Here is an 18798-nt window from a genome sequence, read left to right as displayed (position 1 = left end):
CGGCAGCCAGCACAGCTCCCATTCTCCACTTCCCAGTAAGCTACATTTGGATTTTAAGACGCACCCCTCATTTTCCTTCCAAATTTTTGGGAGGAAAAATGCGTCTTATCTGAAAAATACGGTAATTTTCTGGATTTTTCCTTATTCTGTCAGTTACAGGTGAAGTGTACCTATGCTAAAAATTACAGATCTCTCCATTGCATGTAGGTGGGGAAAACTTGCAAAATCGGCAGTGTATTTAATACTTACTTTCCCTACTGTATGCACTTATACACTATTCACAAGAGAATTTTAGGACCCCATCGCTAGAACCCCAGAATCCGTGTGTATATATATATATGGGTGTGTATATATATGTGTGATTTATAGATTTTATATATATATCTATCTTTTCAATGGGTGATAAATATACATATAGTATGAGAACCCTTTTAAAGAGGATCTCAGGTTTTCCACTACTAATTTCACCAACTTTCATGTGTCCTAACTAACACTTTCCTAATGTACTTTACTACCTACCCTGCTCCTCTCTCTGCAGCTCCTATATTCTTCTGTTGTTGTTCTGGCTCTGCTACTTTCGATTTCGGGATCGGAATCGGACAAACTGAATAGCGCAACAGTCACTGGTGGAGGCGAGGCTACCTCTCGGTGAGTGACAGCAATCTAGGTACACATGTTCAGATCAGACTTCACTGTGATGTGCCATTTATTAAATAGTATATCACAGGGCTAGTCAGCTGAAGGCAGTTCAAGGATTTAGCAGACACAGTCAGCAGTACACATGACCAAGCTCACAACGGGCTTCACTCTGCTCTGCCTGAATGCTACTTTGAAGTGTTGTACCTTCAGCTGACAATCCCTGTGACATATTATTCAATGAGCAGCACATCACAGCACTTCTCTGATGAAAGCACCGCACTGCAAACCAAGCTCTAGGCTGAGAGGAGAGTGATGTCTGATAACTCAGCAGGGTATTTGCAGTCACAGCTGGAGGTTCCCACGGCCCTCCACCTGTGACCACAGGTAACTTGACCTTAGGTGACTCCAAGTTACCTGCGGTCACAGGTGGAGGACCGTGGAAACCTCCAGCTGTGAAACCAAATTACCTGAGTGACGTCACCGTTGATCGCATGGCTCATTCATTCTCTGGTTGAAAATCACAGAGGGCGGCCATTGTTTTATGGCTACGTGCTGTGCCTTCTCAGATGTAGCAGAGCTGGGATCGCAGTGGGACCTCATGTGGATTACGTCAAACCTTCAGGGTTATTTTGAGGGGTTAAAAAAAAAGGGGTGAAAGAGGGTGCTCTCGTCTTATTGCAAATAAAGGATTATTTCGGTATGTTTATTTTGACTTACAGATTAGTAATGAGGGGGGGGTCTCAGACGCCTCCCACTACTAATCTAGGGCTTAGTGGCAGCTGTGAGCTGACATTAACCCCTTAATATCTTGATTGCCAACGCACCAGGGCAATCGGGAAGAGCCGGGTAAAGTACCAGGACTGTCGCATCTAATGTATGCGGCAATTCCAGGCTGCTATTTTTAGGCTGGGGGGCCAATAAGCAAGGGTCTCCCCAGCCTGAGAGTACCAGCCCCCAGCTGTTGGGCTTTATCATGGCTATCAAAATTGGGGGGGACCACTCCCTGTTTATTTACATTTTTTCTCTTTAAATAATTAAAATTAAAAAAGAAAAGCCATATGCAGTTCCTCTTATTTTGATACACAGCCAAAAGAGGAAAACACACGGCTGGGAGCTGCAGCCTGTAGCCATGGGCTTTATCTGTGCTGGGTATCATAATATGAAGTTAACTAACGCCAATTTTTTATTTATTTATTTTTATACCACGATAGATCCGCAGACAGGGTCTGCGATTCCAACCAGTCACAGATGCTGTCTGGGTGTGGGATCTAACTGCAGCCAATCAGAAACGCTGGTGATTGGAGAAAGAAGTGAATATGCATGAGGCTAGTGAGCAGCCCCAGAAGAGTAAGCAGCCACGATAGTAGTTACAACCGTGCTGGAGACTCAGGTAATCAGAATGCGCTTGCTCCTATGCCTTTATCCCCAACCGGATTCTGGTCCCCATAGACTTACATGGGGACCATCATCCGGCCAGATACCTGGGCTCAATTCCAAGCCGGAATTTTTTTTTTTAACCCTGTTAGACCCGCCGATCCTGGGTATCACTAAAACGCTGGTCAACAACGCATAAAGAATGGACATGCTGCGTCTTTTTCTGCACCCAAAACGGCAAGGAAAAAAGAAGCAACGTGTGCACAGCACTTCTGAATTCTCATAGACTTTACTGGGGGAAGGAAAGACATGCAGTTTTGGGATAAAGACTGCACTAAAAAAAAGTGGCAAAAAATGAAGCGTGCGCACAAGGCCTAAGAACAGTTAAGACAAATGAAAGGGGATGACATTTGTAGTGGAAACCCTCGCCAACTAGAAATTGAATACTGATTTTTTTTTTTAATTATTTATTTTTAAAGCTGTCACAAATATTAAAAAGTTTAAAAATCCATGAATATACACATTATTGACCATGCTGTAGATGTGACCCTCTATCATATTATTCAATTGTAGGGAGACGTTTTGTATTAAGGTTTTATTGTAATCCTATGTCAGACCAAAGCCAATATTTTCAATTCAGAATGAATAAAGGTACTATGCCTATACGATTTAAGCAGAATAAAGAGTATTTGGTTGGCTCTACAATCTATCTACGATCTACAATCCCACACAGCCTGCGAAAAAAAGATGGAGAAAATTTATTTTCCACACAAACATACAGTGCCTACAAGTAGTGTTCAACCCCCTGCAGATTTAGCAGGTTTACACATTCGGAATTAACTTGGCATTGTGACATTTGGACTGTAGATCAGTCTGGAAGTGTGAAATGCACTGCAGCAAAAAAGAATGTTATTTATTTTTTTATTTTTTTTTTAAATTGTGAAAAGTTTATTCAGAGGGTCATTTATTATTCAACCCCTCAAACCACCAGAATTCTGTTTGGTTCCCCTAAACCCTAAAGTATTAAGAAGTATTTCAGGCACAAAGAACAATGAGCTTCACATATTTGGATTAATTATCTCTTTTTCCAGCCTTTTCTGACTAAAGCTGGTGTCACACTAAGCGACAGCGACAACGACGTCGCTGTTACGTCACCATTTTCGGTGACGTAACAGCGACCTTGTAAGTCGCTGTTATGATCGCTGCTTAGCTGTCAAACACAGCGACGCAGCAGCGATCATAACGTCGCTACATGTGCAGAGAGCAGGGAGCCGCGCTTAGCGCTGGCTCCTTGCTCTCCTAGGTACAGTACACATCGGGTTAATTAACCCGATGTGTGCTGCAGCTACATGTCACAGTGCAGAGAGCAGGGAGCCGCGCGCACTGCTTAGCGCTGGCTCCTTGCTCTCCTTGCTACAGTATACATCGGGTTAATTACCCGATGCGTACTGCAGCCACATGTCACAGTGCAGGAGCCGGCACTGGCAGCAAGAGCGGAGGCTGGTAACCAGCGTAAACATCGGGTAACCAGGGAAAGGTCTTCCCTTGGTTACCCGATGTTTACGCTGGTTACAGCTTACCGCAGCTGCCAGTGCCGGCTCCTGATCGCTTCATTTCGTCGCTCCCCTCGCTGTCACACACAGCGATGTGTGTGTCACAGCGGGAGAGTGACGACCAAAAAATGAAGCTGGACATTCAGCAACGACCGGCGACCTCACAGCAGGGGCCAGGTCGTTGCTGGATGTCACACACAGCGACAGCGACGGGACGTCGCTGCAACGTCACAGAAAATGGTGACGTAGCAGCGACGTCGTTGTCGTCGTCGTTATGTGTGACACCAGCTTATTTAAGACCCTCCACAAACTTGTGAACTGCACTCATACTTGGTCAACATGGGAAAGACAAAGGAGCATTCCAAGGCCATCAGAGACAAGATCGTGGAGGGTCACAAGGCTGGCAAGGGGTACAAAACCCTTTCCAAGGAGTTGGGCCTACCTGTCTCCACTGTTGGGAGCATCATCCGGAAGTGGAAGGCTTATGGAACTACTGTTAGCCTTCCACGGCCTGGACAGCCTTTAAAAGTTTCCACCCGTGCCGAGGCTAGGCTTGTCCGAAGAGTCAAGGCTAACCCAAGGACAACAAGGAAGGAGCTCCGGGAAGATCTCATGGCAGTGGGGACATTGGTTTCAGTCAATACCATAAGTAACGTACTCCACCGCAATGGTCTCCGTTCCAGACGAGCCCGTAAGGTACCTTTACTTTCAAAGCGTCATGTCAAGGCTCGTCTACAGTTTGCTCATGATCACTTGGAGGACTCTGAGACAGACTGGTTCAAGCTTCTCTGGTCTGATGAGACCAAGATCGAGATCTTTGGTGCCAACCACACACGTGACATTTGGAGACTGGATGGCACTGCATACGACCCCAAGAATACCATCCCTACAGTCAAGCATAGTGGTGGCAGCATCATGCTGTGGGGCTGTTTCTCAGCCAAGGGGCCTGGCCATCTGGTCCGCATCCATGGGAAGATGGATAGCACGGCCTACCTGGAGATTTTGGCCAAGAACCTCTGCTCTTCCATCAAGGATCTTAAGATGGGTCGTCATTTCATCTTCCAACAAGACAACGACCCAAAGCACACAGCCAAGAAAACCAAGGCCTTGTTCAAGAGGGAAAAAAATCAAGGTGTTGCAGTGGCCTAGTCAGTCTCCTGACCTTAACCCAATTGAAAACTTGTGGAAGGAGCTCAAGATTAAAGTCCACATGAGACACCCAAAGAACCTAGATAACTTGGAGAAGATCTGCATGGAGGAGTGGGCCAAGATAACTCCAGAGACCTGTGTCGGCCTGATCAGGTCTTATAAAAGACGATTATTAGCTGTAATTGCAAACAAGGGTTATTCCACAAAATATTAAACCTAGGGGTTGAATAATAATTGACCCACACTTGTATGTTGAAAATTTATTAAAATTTAACTGAGCAACATAACTTGTTGGTTTGTAAGATTTATGCATCTGTTAATAAATCCTGCTCTTGTTTGAAGTTTGCAGGCTCTAACTTATTTGCATCTTAGGCTACTTTCACACATCAGGTTTTTGCCATCAGGTACAATCCGGAAACAAAAAGGGGTAAATCGGATCCGGTACCGCATCCGGTTTATCCCCATAGACTTGCATTGTAACCGGATTGTACCTGATGGCTTTGCGTTGCATCCGTTTTTTTCCGGATGCGGCAAAATTTATCAAAGCGGCGGCCGGAGGCAACGTGTCTTGCAACGTTTTTTTGTCCGGCAAAAAAACCGCATCGCGCCAGATCCGGCGCGATACGGCGTGTTTTACAATGAAAGCCTATGGACGCCGGATCCGGCGCAATGCGGTAAAAAATGCATGCGGCTACCGGATCCGTTTTTGTAAACTGCGCATGCACCAAATTAATTAAAAAAGCTGATCCTTCAAAAAAACGGACAAACCGGATGCAAAAACGGATGCAAACCGTATCCACCGGATCCGGTTTTGTACGCATCCGGCATAATGGATCCGTTAAAAACCGGATCCGGTGGATACGGTTTTACATTTTTTTTGCTGGATCCTTTGCATCAGGAAAAAAAAGGATTGTGCCTGAATGCAGAAAACTGATGTGTGAAAGTAGCCTTATCAAACCTGCTAAATCTGCAGGGGGTTGAAGACTACTTGTTGGCACTGTAGCTGAATACCTTGAGATATGAGGGGCTGGTGATCCTCCATCATGACGTCTTTGTACTGATCCTTGTTTTCTTCTAAGTACTCCCACTCCTCCATGGAGAAATGGACGGTGATATCCTGACACCTTATAGGAACCTGAGACATACAATGATACAATCATTATTCTGATAGTCTTGCACACATACAGTGGGTACAGAAAGTATTCAGACCCCTTTAAATTTTTCACTCTGTTTCATTGCAGCCATTTGGTAAATTCAAAAAAGTTCATTTTTCTCATTAATGTACACTCTGCACCCCATCTTGTCAGGAAAAAACGGAAATGCAAATTTTCTAAACAAAAAAACTGAAGTTCATTTTTTTTCTCATTAATGTACACTGCACCCCAAATTGACAGAAAAAAACAGAAATGCAGAAATTTTTGTAAATTTATTAAACAAGAAAACCGGAAATATCATAAGGTCATAACTATTCAGACCCATTGCTCAGACACTCATATTTAAGCCATATGCTGTCCATTTCCTTGTGATCCTCCTTGAGATGGTTCTACTCCTTCATTGGAGTCCAGCTGTGTTTAATTAAACTGATAGGACTTGATTTGCAAAGGCGCAAACCTGTCTATATAAGCCCTCAGCTCACAGTGCATGTCAGACCAAGTGAGAATCATGAGGTCAAAGGAACTGCCCAAGGAGCTCAGATACAGAATTGTGGCAAGGCACAGATCTGGCCAAGGTTACAAAAGAATTTCTGCAGTACTCAAGGTTCCTAAGAGCACAGTGGCCGCCATAATCCTTAAATGGAAGATGTTTGGGACCACCAGAACTCTTCCTAGACCTGGCCGTCCAGCCAAACTGAGCAATTGTGGGAGAAAAGTCTTAGTGAGAGAGGTAAAGAAGAACCCCAAGATCACTATGGCTGAGCTCCAGAGATGCAGTAGGGAGATGAGAGAAAGCTCCACAGAGTCAACTATAACTGCAGCCCTCCACCAGTCGGGCCTTTATGGCAGAGTGGCAGACGGAAGCCTCTCCTCATTGCAAAACATATGAAAGCCCACATAGAGTTTGCAAAAACAACCACATAAAGGACTCCCAGACTATGAGAAATAAGATTCTCTGGTCTGATGAGACAAAGAACTCTTCGGTACTATTTCTAAGCGGTATGTGTGGAGAAAACCAGGCACTGCTCATCACTTGCCCAACACAACCCCAGCAGTGAAACATAGTGGTGGCAGCTGCAGGGAGAGGACGACTGGTTGCAATTGAAGGAAAGATGAATGCGGCCAAGTACAGAGATATCCTGGAAGAAAACCTCTTCCAGATTGCTCTTGATATCAGACTTGGACGAAGGTTCACCTTCCAACAAGACAATGATCCTAAGCACACAGCTAAAATAACAAAGGAGTGGCTTCAGAACAACTCTGATCATTCTTGACTGGCCCAACCAGAGCCCTGACCTAAACCCAATTGAGCATCTCTGGAGAGACCTGAACATGGCTGTCCACCAACGTTCACCATCCAACCTGACAGAACTGGAAAGGATCTGCAAGGAAGAATGGCAGAGGATCCCCAAATCCAGGTGTGAAAACCTTGTTGCATCATTCCCAAGATGACTCATGGCTGTACTAGCTCAAAGGGTGCTTCTACTCAATACTGAGCAAAGGGTCTGAATACTTATGACCATGTGATATTTCAGTTTTTCTTGTTTAATAAATTTGCAAACATTTTTACATTTCTGTTTTGTTTTTTTCTGTCAAATAAGGTACAGAGTGTACATTAATGAGAAAAAAAAATGAAACAAAAATGTGAAATATTTAAAGGGGTCTAAATACTTTCTGTACCCACTGTAACATCCCAGTATTCCCAGCAGAGCTCACCTCTCCAGTTAGCAGCTCAATGATCTTGTTGGCGAGTTCTAAGATCTGTTCACTGGTTCTCCCATGGATCAATAAGTGAGGATTCATGATGGGCGTCTTGGCAATCCCTCCTTCTGATAAACAAGGATGTCGGTTGTGTTTTGCAGGGTCACTAGACAATTTCACAGGTTCATACTCCTAAGGTAAAAGAATGACTGTACAAATTAAAAGCCTTAACCCATAACACCCTAATGTCCCCTAAAGATTATGAAACTAGTTTTGTACTTGTATTTCATCCCATTTTTAAGAAGACACATTAAGAAAATACACAGGGCCCAAACAAGAAACCCACCCCCCTCCCGCACCCTCCTCTCTATACTGCACCCAGACAAGAACCCCCCCTCCCGCACCCTCCGCTCTATACTGCACCCAGACAAGAACCCCCCCTCCAGCACCCTCCTCCCTATACTGTGCCCAGACAAGAACCCCCCCTCCTGCACCCTCCGCTCTATACTGCGCCCAGACAAGAACCCCCCTCCCGCACCCTCCTCTCTATACTGCACCCAGACAAGAACCCCCCTCCCGCACCCTCCTCTCTATACTGCACCCAGACAAGAACCCCCCCCTCCAGCACCCTCCTCCCTATACTGCGTCCAGACAAGAACCCCCCTTCCGCACCCTCCTCTCTATACTGCGCCCAGACAAGAACCCCCCCTCCCGCACCCTCCTCTCTATACTGCGCCCAGACAAGAACCCCCCTTCCGCACCCTCCTCTCTATACTGCGCCCAGACAAGAACCCCCCCTCCCGCACCCTCCTCTCTATACTGCGCCCAGACAAGAACCCCCCCTCCCGCACCCTCCTCTCTATACTGCGCCCAGACAAGAACCCCCCCTCCCGCACCCTCCTCTCTATACTGCGCCCAGACAAGAACCCCCCTCCCGCACCCTCCGCTCTATACTGCACCCAGACAAGAATCCCCCTCCCGCACCCTCCACTCTATACTGCACCCAAACAAGAACTCCCCGCTCTACACTGCGCCCAGACTAGAACCCCCCTCCTCCCGCGCCCTCTGCTCTATACTGAGCCCAGACAAGAACCCCCCGTCCTCCGGCGCCCTCTGCTCTATATTGAGCCCAGACAAGAACCCCCCCCCCCTCCTCCCGCGCCCTCTGCTCTATACTGAGCCCAGACAAGAAACCCCCCCCCCTCCTCCCGCGCCCTCTGCTCTATACTGAGCCCAGACAAGAACCCCCCCTCCTCCGGCACCCTCTGGTCTAGACTGAGCCCAGACAAGAACCCCCCCATCCCGCGCCCTCTGCTCTATACTGAGTCCAGGCAAGAACCCCTCACTGTATACTGAGCTCAAATACCACCCTCCACTGTATACCTACAGATCAGAACCCTTACCCATTTCCAGATACCAGACCCTAAAGTGCACAGCCCACCATCACTCCTCCCTGCTTCTGTTCTCTTCTCCAAGTAAGAACATTGTTGTGGCGGCACAGAAGAGCTGAGCACAGGATGAGAGGAGCATGGGGGAGCCTAAACTCCTTGTAGTCAGGAGAATTGCCGCAGGCTTCATTCCTCGAGCCCCTCACCTCTGTGGCGGTAAAATCCCAAAAGCCCCTCACGTCTGTGGCGGTAAAATCTCAGAAGCCCCTCACCTCTGTGGCGGTAAAATCTCAGAAGCCCCTCACCTCTGTGGCGGTAATATCTCAGAAGCCCCTCACCTCTGTGGCGGTAATATCTCAGAAGCCCCTCACCTCTGTGGCGGTAATATCTCAGAAGCCCCTCACCTCTGTGGCGGTAAAATCTCAGAAGCCCCTCACCTCTGTGGCGGTAAAATCTCAGAAGCCCCTCACCTCTGTGGCGGTAAAATCTCAGAAGCCCCTCACCTCTGTGGCGGTAAAATCTCAGAAGCCCCTCACCTCTGTGGCGGTAAAATCTCAGAAGCCCCTCACCTCTGTGGCGGTAAAATCTCAGAAGCCCCTCACCTCTGTGGCGGTAATATCTCAGAAGCCCCTCACCTCTGTGGCGGTAATATCTCAGAAGCCCCTCACCTCTGTGGCAGTAAAATCTCAGAAGCCCCTCACCTCTGTGGCGGTAAAATCTCAGAAGCCCCTCACCTCTGTGATGGTAAAATCTCAGAAGCCCCTCACCTCTGTGATGGTAAAATCTCAGAAGCCCCTCACCTCTGTGGCGGTAAAATCTCAGAAGCCCCTCACCTCTGTGATAGTAAAATCTCAGAAGCCCCTCACCTCTGTGATGGTAAAATCTCAGAAGCCCCTCACCTCTGTGGCGGTAAAATCTCAGAAGCCCCTCACCTCTGTGATGGTAAAATCTCAGAAGCCCCTCACCTCTGTGGCGGTAATATCTCAGAAGCCCCTCACCTCTGTGGCGGTAATATCTCAGAAGCCCCTCACCTCTGTGATGGTAAAATCTCAGAAGCCAATCAACTGCTCTGTGATGGTAAAATCTCAGAAGCCCCTCACCTCTGTGATGGTAAAATCTCAGAAGCCCCCCACCTCTGTGATAGTAAAATCTCAGAAGCCCCCCATCTGTAATGGTAAAATCCCAGAAGCCCCTCACCTCGCCAGTCAGCAGATAGATCATCTCCAGGGTGAGGTTTACTATTCTCCTAGTGATGTGTCTGTTGTCTTCATCCATGTTCCTGCCTGTGTAGAAGATGGAAAGATGGACACATATGCATATTATTCACTTCAGTATTCTACTAATCTCGGATTATTTCTAGCTCCTCTGTAACTAACACATACCAAACCCAGTAAGCAGCGACTCGCCGTGCATCATTCCCGGTGTAACCCGCCAGCCCTTTGTCACTGACCAGTGGTCAGGCTCCGGATTGTATCGTTAGTTGGAAACAGAACCCTGTGTTTCATGGGGGAGAAATAAGCACGGCACCATCCGGTTTGTGAAACGCACAGAACATACGGAAGACTTTCCTGCTTGTGGAACGCACTTCCTGACTTGTGTGACAGAACATACGGCACTTCCGAATCACTTGTGGAACGCACAGAACATACGGCACTTCCGAATCACTTGTGGAACGCACAGAACATACGGCACTTCCGAATCACTTGTGGAACGCACAGAACATACGAAGCACTTCCTGACTTGTGGAACGCACAGAACATACGGCACTTCCGAATCACTTGTGGAACGCACAGAACATACGAAGCACTTCCTTACTTGTGGAACGCACAGAACATACAGCAAACCCCTGTGTAGAAGCGGAGCCCCCGCTGACCAGTGGCAGGAACCCCGCACATAATGGGATGACCGGACTAAAACGGTCTGAACTGTAAAAGTGACCAGATTCCATTCGCACAGCACTACGATTGTGAGGTGTTACTCTTCTTTTAGTTGCAGTCCACAATGTGCGACTGCGGCAGCCATGTTGTCGTAGTCCGTAATTTCAATGGGTTTTAATGGTTTTTGTATAAATTATGCCTACATCTCCCAGAATCCCTCTGCACTCCCTCTTTTCTCTCTTTCCTGCTATAGGGTCTCATTGCCCGAGCTGTGAAGCTGAGCTGTCTCCCTGGGAGGTAATTTCCATTGTCCTCTCATTGCTGTGGCTTTGTGTGCTTACATTGATGGGCTTGATACGCTAATCTATACCTTTCCTGCTCTGTAGATTGTAATTGATATGATGTATCCATATCTATCACCACTGTGCTTTATTACAGCCGGGGCTAGCGGGTGCCTCTGGTCACGTGACAGCTGCAGTCCTAATAGAAACATGTTGAGTTGCACAACTTTCCCTCCTAAGGAACCTGTCATAAGGATTTATCCCTCAAACGAAGGCAGTAAAGGGGCTTTAATGCCAAGTCATTTCACATCTTAATTATAGAAATCCTTTTCCTCGTTTCTGAGAATTCCAGCATTTAAGTAATATGAAAATGAGCTGCAAGTGTTTCAGTGTGGGACAATGCACTTGCAGCTCTCCCTCCTTATTGCCTGCCCGCTGCCTGTGTCTGTCTGATGGTTCAGGAGAGCCAGGTCATTGAAATAAGAGTGAGCTATCAGTATGACACAAGGCAGAAAGGGAGGTAAGACAGGAGAGCTGCAAGTGCACTGAAGTGTTATCCCAGGCCGAGAGGGTGAAGGATAACGTGGCGGTGCTGTGGCAGTGCATTCATTACTGTGCCTATGGACTTTGTCATTTCGTCATTGTTTTGTTCTCTATTCTCATAAACTATACAGTGTAACCTTGGATTACGAACATAATTTGTTCCGGGAGTGAGCTCTTAAACCAAGTGACTTATATCAAAGCAAATTTTCCCATAAATAATTAAAACACAGACAATTCGTTCCACAACCCAAAAATATTTACTGTATTTATACAAATTTGTTACAGTAATACAAAATAATGTACTGTATTCATATAAAATTATTACAGTGCACGGATACAAAATACTGTACAGTATAAGCAATGTGGTTATCAGAAAGTACAATACTGTAGCCACAAATGCAAATTGATAGACATGCTATATAGTATATACTGTACAATGGTATACTGTATACAGTACATATGTACAGAATGTTATGTTCAGTAGGTTTACACAGAGCGGGTTAGAGTGTGGTGAAAGGACAGAACCAGAAGTGTACATGGTGAGTATTTGCTCTTATTGCAAAGCAGTGCTCTTAAACCAAGTCACAAATTTGTAAAAGCTTTGCTTGTCTTGCAAAACGCACTGAAACCAAGTTACTGTTAATCCAATGTTCCACTGTATTATGTAATTATTTTGGGACAGCAACAGCTTTCTGAATGTAGGGCACAACCATATTAGAATTAGTTTATGGATTTAATTTGTCCCATTCTAGTGTTCAAACAATGTATTTGGAAATCACGGCTCTCAAAGTAAGTGGATTAACATTACCTCTTCTGACACTTGATTATTTGGATGCAGCACACACAGTCTGATAATGATATGAATGCACAAAATTAACTTGATGTATAATGCATGTGCAGAATATACTGTGGACTGTGGAACAGGACCCACCACACTTAGGCTGCTTTCACACATCTGGTTTTTGCAGTGCGGCTCAATCCGGCTCAGAAACCTATGCAACGGATGCGGCGAAAAAAACGGATCCTTTGCATAAGTTTTTCCATGCGGCCCGTTCGTTTTTTGACGGATGCAGCTTGATACTGAGCATGTGCAGTGCAAAAAAACGCATACGGTGGCCGGATGCGGTTTTTTGCCGCAGGACGTCGCTTCCGGCGTCCACAGGCTTGCATTGTAAATCGCGCCGCATCCGGCGCAATGCGTTTTTTTTTCGCCGCACAAAAAAGCATACCAGGCAGCGTTCCATCCGGCCGCCGCATGGGCTAAATATGCCGCATCCGGTAAAAACCGGACGCAACGCAAGGCCATGCGGCACAATACGGCGCTAATGCAAGTCTATGTGGAAAAAACGCAACCGGCGGCAGAAAAAAAAAACGGTTGCGATTTTTCTGCAAAGCGCCGTATTGTGCCGCTCAGCAAAAACCGGATGTGTGAAAGCAGCCTAAGCTGATTGTGGTGAACCACCAATATGTACACATGCATGTATCCAAACCTGGATTTTGACATTAAAGGGTTTGTCTGGTTTAAACTGACCAGTCTGCAGTCACTCTATGTGACTGTAGACTTGTGAATCCCAACATTGCATATACTGTGCGCTGTGAGGACTTTCCAATGTCAGCCAGGAATGGGGTTTCGTTCAGCGTTCTGATGTGTGACAGACTCTAAGATTCTGGACAACGGAGATGTAACGTCTAGGCCAGAGAGAGATGTGAGTGTCACAGGTATATACAGTGCTGGCCAAAAGTATTGGCACCCCTGCAATTCTGTCAGATAATACTCAGTTTCTTCTTGAAAATGATTGCAATCACATTCTTTGGTATTATTATCTTCATTTATTTTGTTTGCAATGAAAAAACACAAAAGAGAATAAAACAAAAATAAAATCATTGATCATTTCACACAAAACTCCAAAAATGGGCCAGACAAAAGTATTGGCACCCTTAGCCTAATACTTGGTTGCACAACCTTTAGCCAAAATAACTGCGAACAACCGCTTCGGGTAACCATCAATGAGTTTCTTACAATGCTCTGCTGGAATTTTAGACCATTCTTCTTTAGCAAACTGTTCCAGGTCCCTGAGATTTGTAGGGGGCCTTCTCCAAACTGCAATTTTGAGATCTCTCCACAGGTGTTCTATGGGATTTAGGTCTGGACTCATTGCTGGCCACTTTAGTAGTCTCCAGTGCTTTCTATCAAACAATTTTCTAGTGCTTTTTGAAGTGTTTTGGGTCATTGTCATGCTGGAAGACCCATGACCTCTGAGGAAGACCCAGCTTTCTCACACTGGGCCCTACATTATGCTGCAAAATTTGTTGGTAGTCTTCAGACTTCATAATGCCATGCATACGGTCAAGCAGTCCAGTGCCAGAGGCAGCAAAGCAACCCCAAAACATTAGGGAACCTCCGCCATGTTTGACCGTAGGGACCGTGTTTTTTTTCTTTGAATGCCTCTTTTTTTTTTTTTTTTTTTCCTGTAAACTGTGTTGATGGCTTTTCCCATAAAGCTCTACTTTTGTCTCATCTGACCAGAGAACATTCTTCCAAAATGTTTTAGGTTTTCTCAGGTAAGTTTTGGCAAACTCCAGCCTGGCTTTTTTATATCTCGGGGTAAGAAGTGGGGTCTTCCTGGGTATCCTACCATACAGTCCCTTTTCATTCAGACGCCGATGGATAGTACGGGTTGACACTGTTGTACCCTCGGACTGCAGGGCAGCTTGAACTTGTTTGGATGTTAGTCGAGGTTCATTATCTACCATCCGCACAATCTTACGTTGAAATCTCTCATCAATTTTTCTTTTCCTTCCACATCTAGGGAGGTTAGCCACAGTGCCATGGGCTTTAAACTTCTTGATGACACTGCGCACCGTAGACACAGGAACTTTCAGGTCTTTGGAGATGGACTTGTAGCCTTGAGATTGCTCATGCTTCCTCACAATTTGGATTCTCAAGTCCTCAGACAGTTCTTTGGTCTTCTTTCTTTTCTCCATGCTCCATGTGCTACACACAAGGACATAGGACAGAGGTTGAGTCAACTTTAATCCATGTCAACTGGCTGCAAGTGGTATTTAGTTATTGCCAACACCTGTTAGGTGCCACAGGTAAGTTACAGGTGCTGTTATTACACAAATTAGAGAAGCATCACATGATTTTTCAAACAGTGCCAATACTTTTGTCCACCCCCTTTTTTATGTTTGGTGTGGAATTATATCCAATTAGGCTTTATGACAATTTTTTTTTTTCCATTGAAGACAAATTAAATGAAGACTGCAATCACAAATTCTTTGGTATTATTATCATTTTCAAGAAGAAACTGAGTATTATCTGACAGAATTGCAGGGGTGCCAATACTTTTGGCCAGCACTGTAGTTAATGCTGGAATCCAAAAAAACTTTGAGTTGTCTCAGGCCAACGATACAGAGAAGAGTAGGGATCCCAAGACAAACCTTTGAGGAGCACAGACAGAGAGGAGGCGGAATGAGGAGATAGTATGGGAATGAAGACGCTAAATATTCAGTTAAGATATGAGGAGATTCAGGAAAGGGCAAGGTCTCTGACGTCAAGGGAAGAGAGGATCTGTAGCAGGAGTGAGTGGTTGACTGTGTTGAAGATTGAAGACAAATCTAGAAAGAGGAGTATAGAGTTTTCTGTTTGCTTTAGCAGTAAGGCGTTACTAATTTTCGTTAGGGCAGTTTTGGTGGCGTGGTGAGGACAGAAGCCGGGTTGTAGGTTGTCAGAGAATGAGTTAGGCTTTGGTTTTACTTGCGTTTTGCACAGACAAGTGCAATCCGAAAAAACATGAGATTGCACTCGCACCTGTGCAAAACTATGGGGCAGTGTCCTTCTGCGATTGATTTCTCATGTCGGCCTGAGAAATGAATCGCAACATGCTGCATTCGACAGGGAGTCTTGGCTCACACTCACCCATGCAAGTCTATGGATGCATGTGAAACATCGCGCTGCACTTGCATGTCATGCGACCGCAGTTCGACGTACGCAGCCACAAGCAGCGGAGGAGATGGGGAGAAAGTGCTCCCACTTTTCCTCAGCTGTGATCCGATTACAAGATTGGATCACAGTCGTATTGCCCTCGGCTCACACTCGCAACAGAGGGTCATTAGCATATCACTTCCTATGCCCTCGCATCGAAAGCTCTGTGCAAGTGGAACCGAGGCCTTAGATGAGAGATGGGAGGAAAGTTCAGCATGGATATGCTGTTTGAGGAGTTTGGAGGCGAAAGCGAGCAGCAATATGGGATGATAGCAGGATGTAGAAGTCTGGTCAAGGGTTGGCTTCTTCAGAATACGTATGATTGTGGCATGTTTAAAAGCAGAAGGGAAAGTGCAAGAAGTTAAGGATAGGTTGAAGAGATGGGTTAGGGCCAGGATAAGTGGGGTGGTTAGGTTGGGGAGGAGGTGGTTTGGGGTCAGGTGCACAAGAAGTATTCTGTGATTTGGAGTAAAAATGAGTAAGCTTTCTGTGACTGGGTCCTTCTCCCATATCACACAATCAAAAGAGATAGATGGTCAATCCAAAGAACATTTATTCCAAGCAATCAATCGGTCCATTACATAATCCACCGTACAGAGGGTAAAAATAGTCCAGAAACCCGAATATAGTCCAGTAAGCGATAAGTGTTCAGGTCTCTTTGGGGAGTTGCAGCTTTTGCCCACAGAGGATGAATCTTCCTGCTTCACTCTTGAAGTTCTGAAATAGACTGACTCATTCTTCAGGTAAGCAGAGAGTTTGGTAGATTCCAGGCCCGCCTCCCCCAGACCTAGCGACAGAAACACTACAGGGGGTGATAACCTACAGACAATACAATGTACACACAAGCAATAAAGAGAATGGACAGTGAACCACGCCTAAAATACGAACCTGAACAACATGATACACAACCCCCCATATTCCATCATCACACTCTTTTTCAGTGATGGTGGGGAGAAAGGATATGGGGGAGGGACAGTGGTCTGTTGTACATAGGGGTTGTGGTGGCTGAGCAGTAAAGTCTTGCCTTGTTTGGTTGATCTTATTTTTAAAATTTGTGGTAAAGTCTTTTGCAGAGATGAGGGATGTCGGATGGGGTAGTGGTGGGCAGAGGAAAGAGTGAAGTGTTGAATAACTGTTTTAGGTTATGGATTAGGCTATGTTCACAGTTCCGTTGTTTTGCTTCCGTCAGATCCGTCGTTTTTGAGATGTCAGCGGACGCAACGGATGTGTTATTTCACAGGATTATGTTCACAGGAATCCTGTGAAAAAACTGATCAGTTCCGTTGTTTTGCATCAGTCACAATCCGTAGCCTTGAGGAATTACGGTATCCTGCAAAATATTTTGCAGGAATCCTGATTTTCCCCATAGACTTCTATTAGTGACGGATTGCGACTGATGATGCTGCGTTGCATCCGCTGCGTCGCAGTCAGTCATTTTTTAACTGACCACCGGGCGGGAGCAACGCAGCCTGTAACGTTTTTTTGAGCAGCGCGATCCGTAGGATTTTGCTGCGCATGCTCTCTCTGGCTCCCTGCCCCCGTAACCAGGATAAACATCGGGTAACCAAGCAATGCGCTTTGGTTAGTTACCCGATATTTACAGTGTTTACGGGTGCAGGGAGCCCGCGCTAAGCTGGTATCCAAGATAAATATCGGGTAACCAAGCAAAAAGTGCTTTGCTCCTACCCGATATTTACTCTGGATACAGTGTGCAAGGAGGCCGACACTTCACCACTCGGCTCCGCCCCCTCCCGCACTCCGCATGTGTGTACACACACACACACACACACACACACACACACACACACACACACACACACGTCCCCAGCCCTGCAGTCCCCGCGGCACTGATGTCCTCAGCTCCACGGCCCGCACTGACGTCCTCAACTCCGCCCCCCGAATTCCGCCCGCAGCACACAATGGAGTCAGACAATGAAATTCTTTCTTTGTCATCCGTTGTACAACGCATCAGTCACATGCGTCAAGCAACGCATGTGACTGATGCAAAACAATGGAAGTGTGAACTTAGCCTTATATCCATTGTGTGTCTGTTTTTTGACAGATCCATCGTGATCCGTTTGTGTTTGGGACAGCCCAGTGGGTGTGCCAAACATGCTGGCCATGCTCAGTAGAGCATGACGGAATCCAGCACTGGATTCCGTCGTGTGACGGATTACAACTGAATCCAGCACCATAGACATCCATTATAGCTTGTGACGGATGGCGACGGACACCTGCGGAGTCCGTTTTTTTTGCCGCTCCAAAAAACGTTACATGCAGCGTTGCTCCCGCCTGACGGTCAGTCACTAAACGACTGATCCTTCACGCGGCGGATGCAACTCAAGGCCATCAGTCACAATCCGTCTCTAATAGTCTATGGGGAAAAAAGGGAAAAAACGGATTCCTGCAAAATATTTTGCAGGATACCGTAATTCCTCAAGGCGACGGATTGTGACTAATGCAAAACAACGGAAGTGTGAACTTAGTCTTAGGCTAGGTTCACACTTCCGTTGTCTTGCATCAGTCACATGTGTTGCTTGACGCATGTGACTGATGCGTTGTACAACGGATGACAAAGAAAAGAATTTCATTGTCGGACGCCGTTGTGTGCGGGGGGCGGAGTTCGGGGGGGCGGAGCTGAGGACGTCAGTGCCGCGGTCTGCATGGCTGGGGACGTGTGTGTGTGTGTGTGTCTGTCTACATGCGTGTGTACATGCGGAGTGCGCGAGGGGACGGAGCTGAGCGGGGCCGTGGAGCTGAGGACGTCAGTGCCGCGGGGACTGCAGGGCTGGGGATGTGTGTGTGTGTGTGTGTGTGTGTGTGTGTACACATGCGGAGTGCGGGAGGGGGCGGAGCCGAGTGGGGAAGTGTCGGCCTCCTTGCACACTGTATCCAGGGTAAATATCGGGTAACTAAAAGCAAAGCACTTTTTGCTTGGTTACCCGATATTTATCTTGGTTACCAGCATACGACGCTTAGCGCGGGCTCCCTGCACCCGTAACCAGTGTAAATATCGGGTAACTAACCAAAGCGCATTGCTTGGTTACCCAATGTTTATCCTGGTTACGGGGGCAGGGAGCCAGAGAGAGCATGCGCAGCAAAATCCTATGGATCGCGCTGCTCAAAAAACGTTACAGGCTGCGTTACTCCCACC

At 46.5% G+C, this 18798-nt stretch overlaps 2 protein-coding genes across 5 annotated transcripts in view; one reads left to right on the top strand and one right to left on the bottom strand.

The window, feature by feature from the left end:
- The window catches only part of LOC142311092 (uncharacterized), a 37259-nt gene extending 26781 nt beyond the window's left edge, over window positions 1–10478 (bottom strand). Inside the window, exons 1-4 of the mRNA XM_075349179.1 lie at window positions 10341–10478; window positions 10156–10241; window positions 7586–7762; window positions 5727–5850 (exon numbers count right to left, since the gene is read on the bottom strand). Of these exons, the coding sequence (XP_075205294.1) occupies window positions 5727–5850; window positions 7586–7762; window positions 10156–10241; window positions 10341–10374 (421 nt within the window). The 5' untranslated portion in view covers window positions 10375–10478. The remainder of the gene's footprint in view (window positions 1–5726; window positions 5851–7585; window positions 7763–10155; window positions 10242–10340) is intronic.
- Window positions 10479–10775: 297 nt separating this feature from the next.
- LOC142311095 (uncharacterized) overlaps window positions 10776–18798 on the top strand; it is a 40522-nt gene continuing 32499 nt past the window's right edge. For 2 of the 4 annotated variants that reach the window (XM_075349186.1, XM_075349190.1), the window contains exon 1: window positions 11048–11132. The gene's annotated coding sequence lies outside the window, so the exon portion shown is untranslated. Of the gene's footprint in view, window positions 10886–11047; window positions 11133–14469; window positions 14756–18798 lie in introns of those variants that run through there. The other 2 variants (XM_075349187.1, XM_075349188.1) reach the window with 2 other exon arrangements.

Source organism: Anomaloglossus baeobatrachus, chromosome 5 (genome assembly GCF_048569485.1).
Source record: "Anomaloglossus baeobatrachus isolate aAnoBae1 chromosome 5, aAnoBae1.hap1, whole genome shotgun sequence".
NCBI classification, from domain to species: domain Eukaryota; kingdom Metazoa; phylum Chordata; class Amphibia; order Anura; family Aromobatidae; genus Anomaloglossus; species Anomaloglossus baeobatrachus.
The sequence above is the reverse complement of the archived record's forward strand: the minus strand, read 5'-3'. Positions and strand labels throughout refer to the sequence as shown.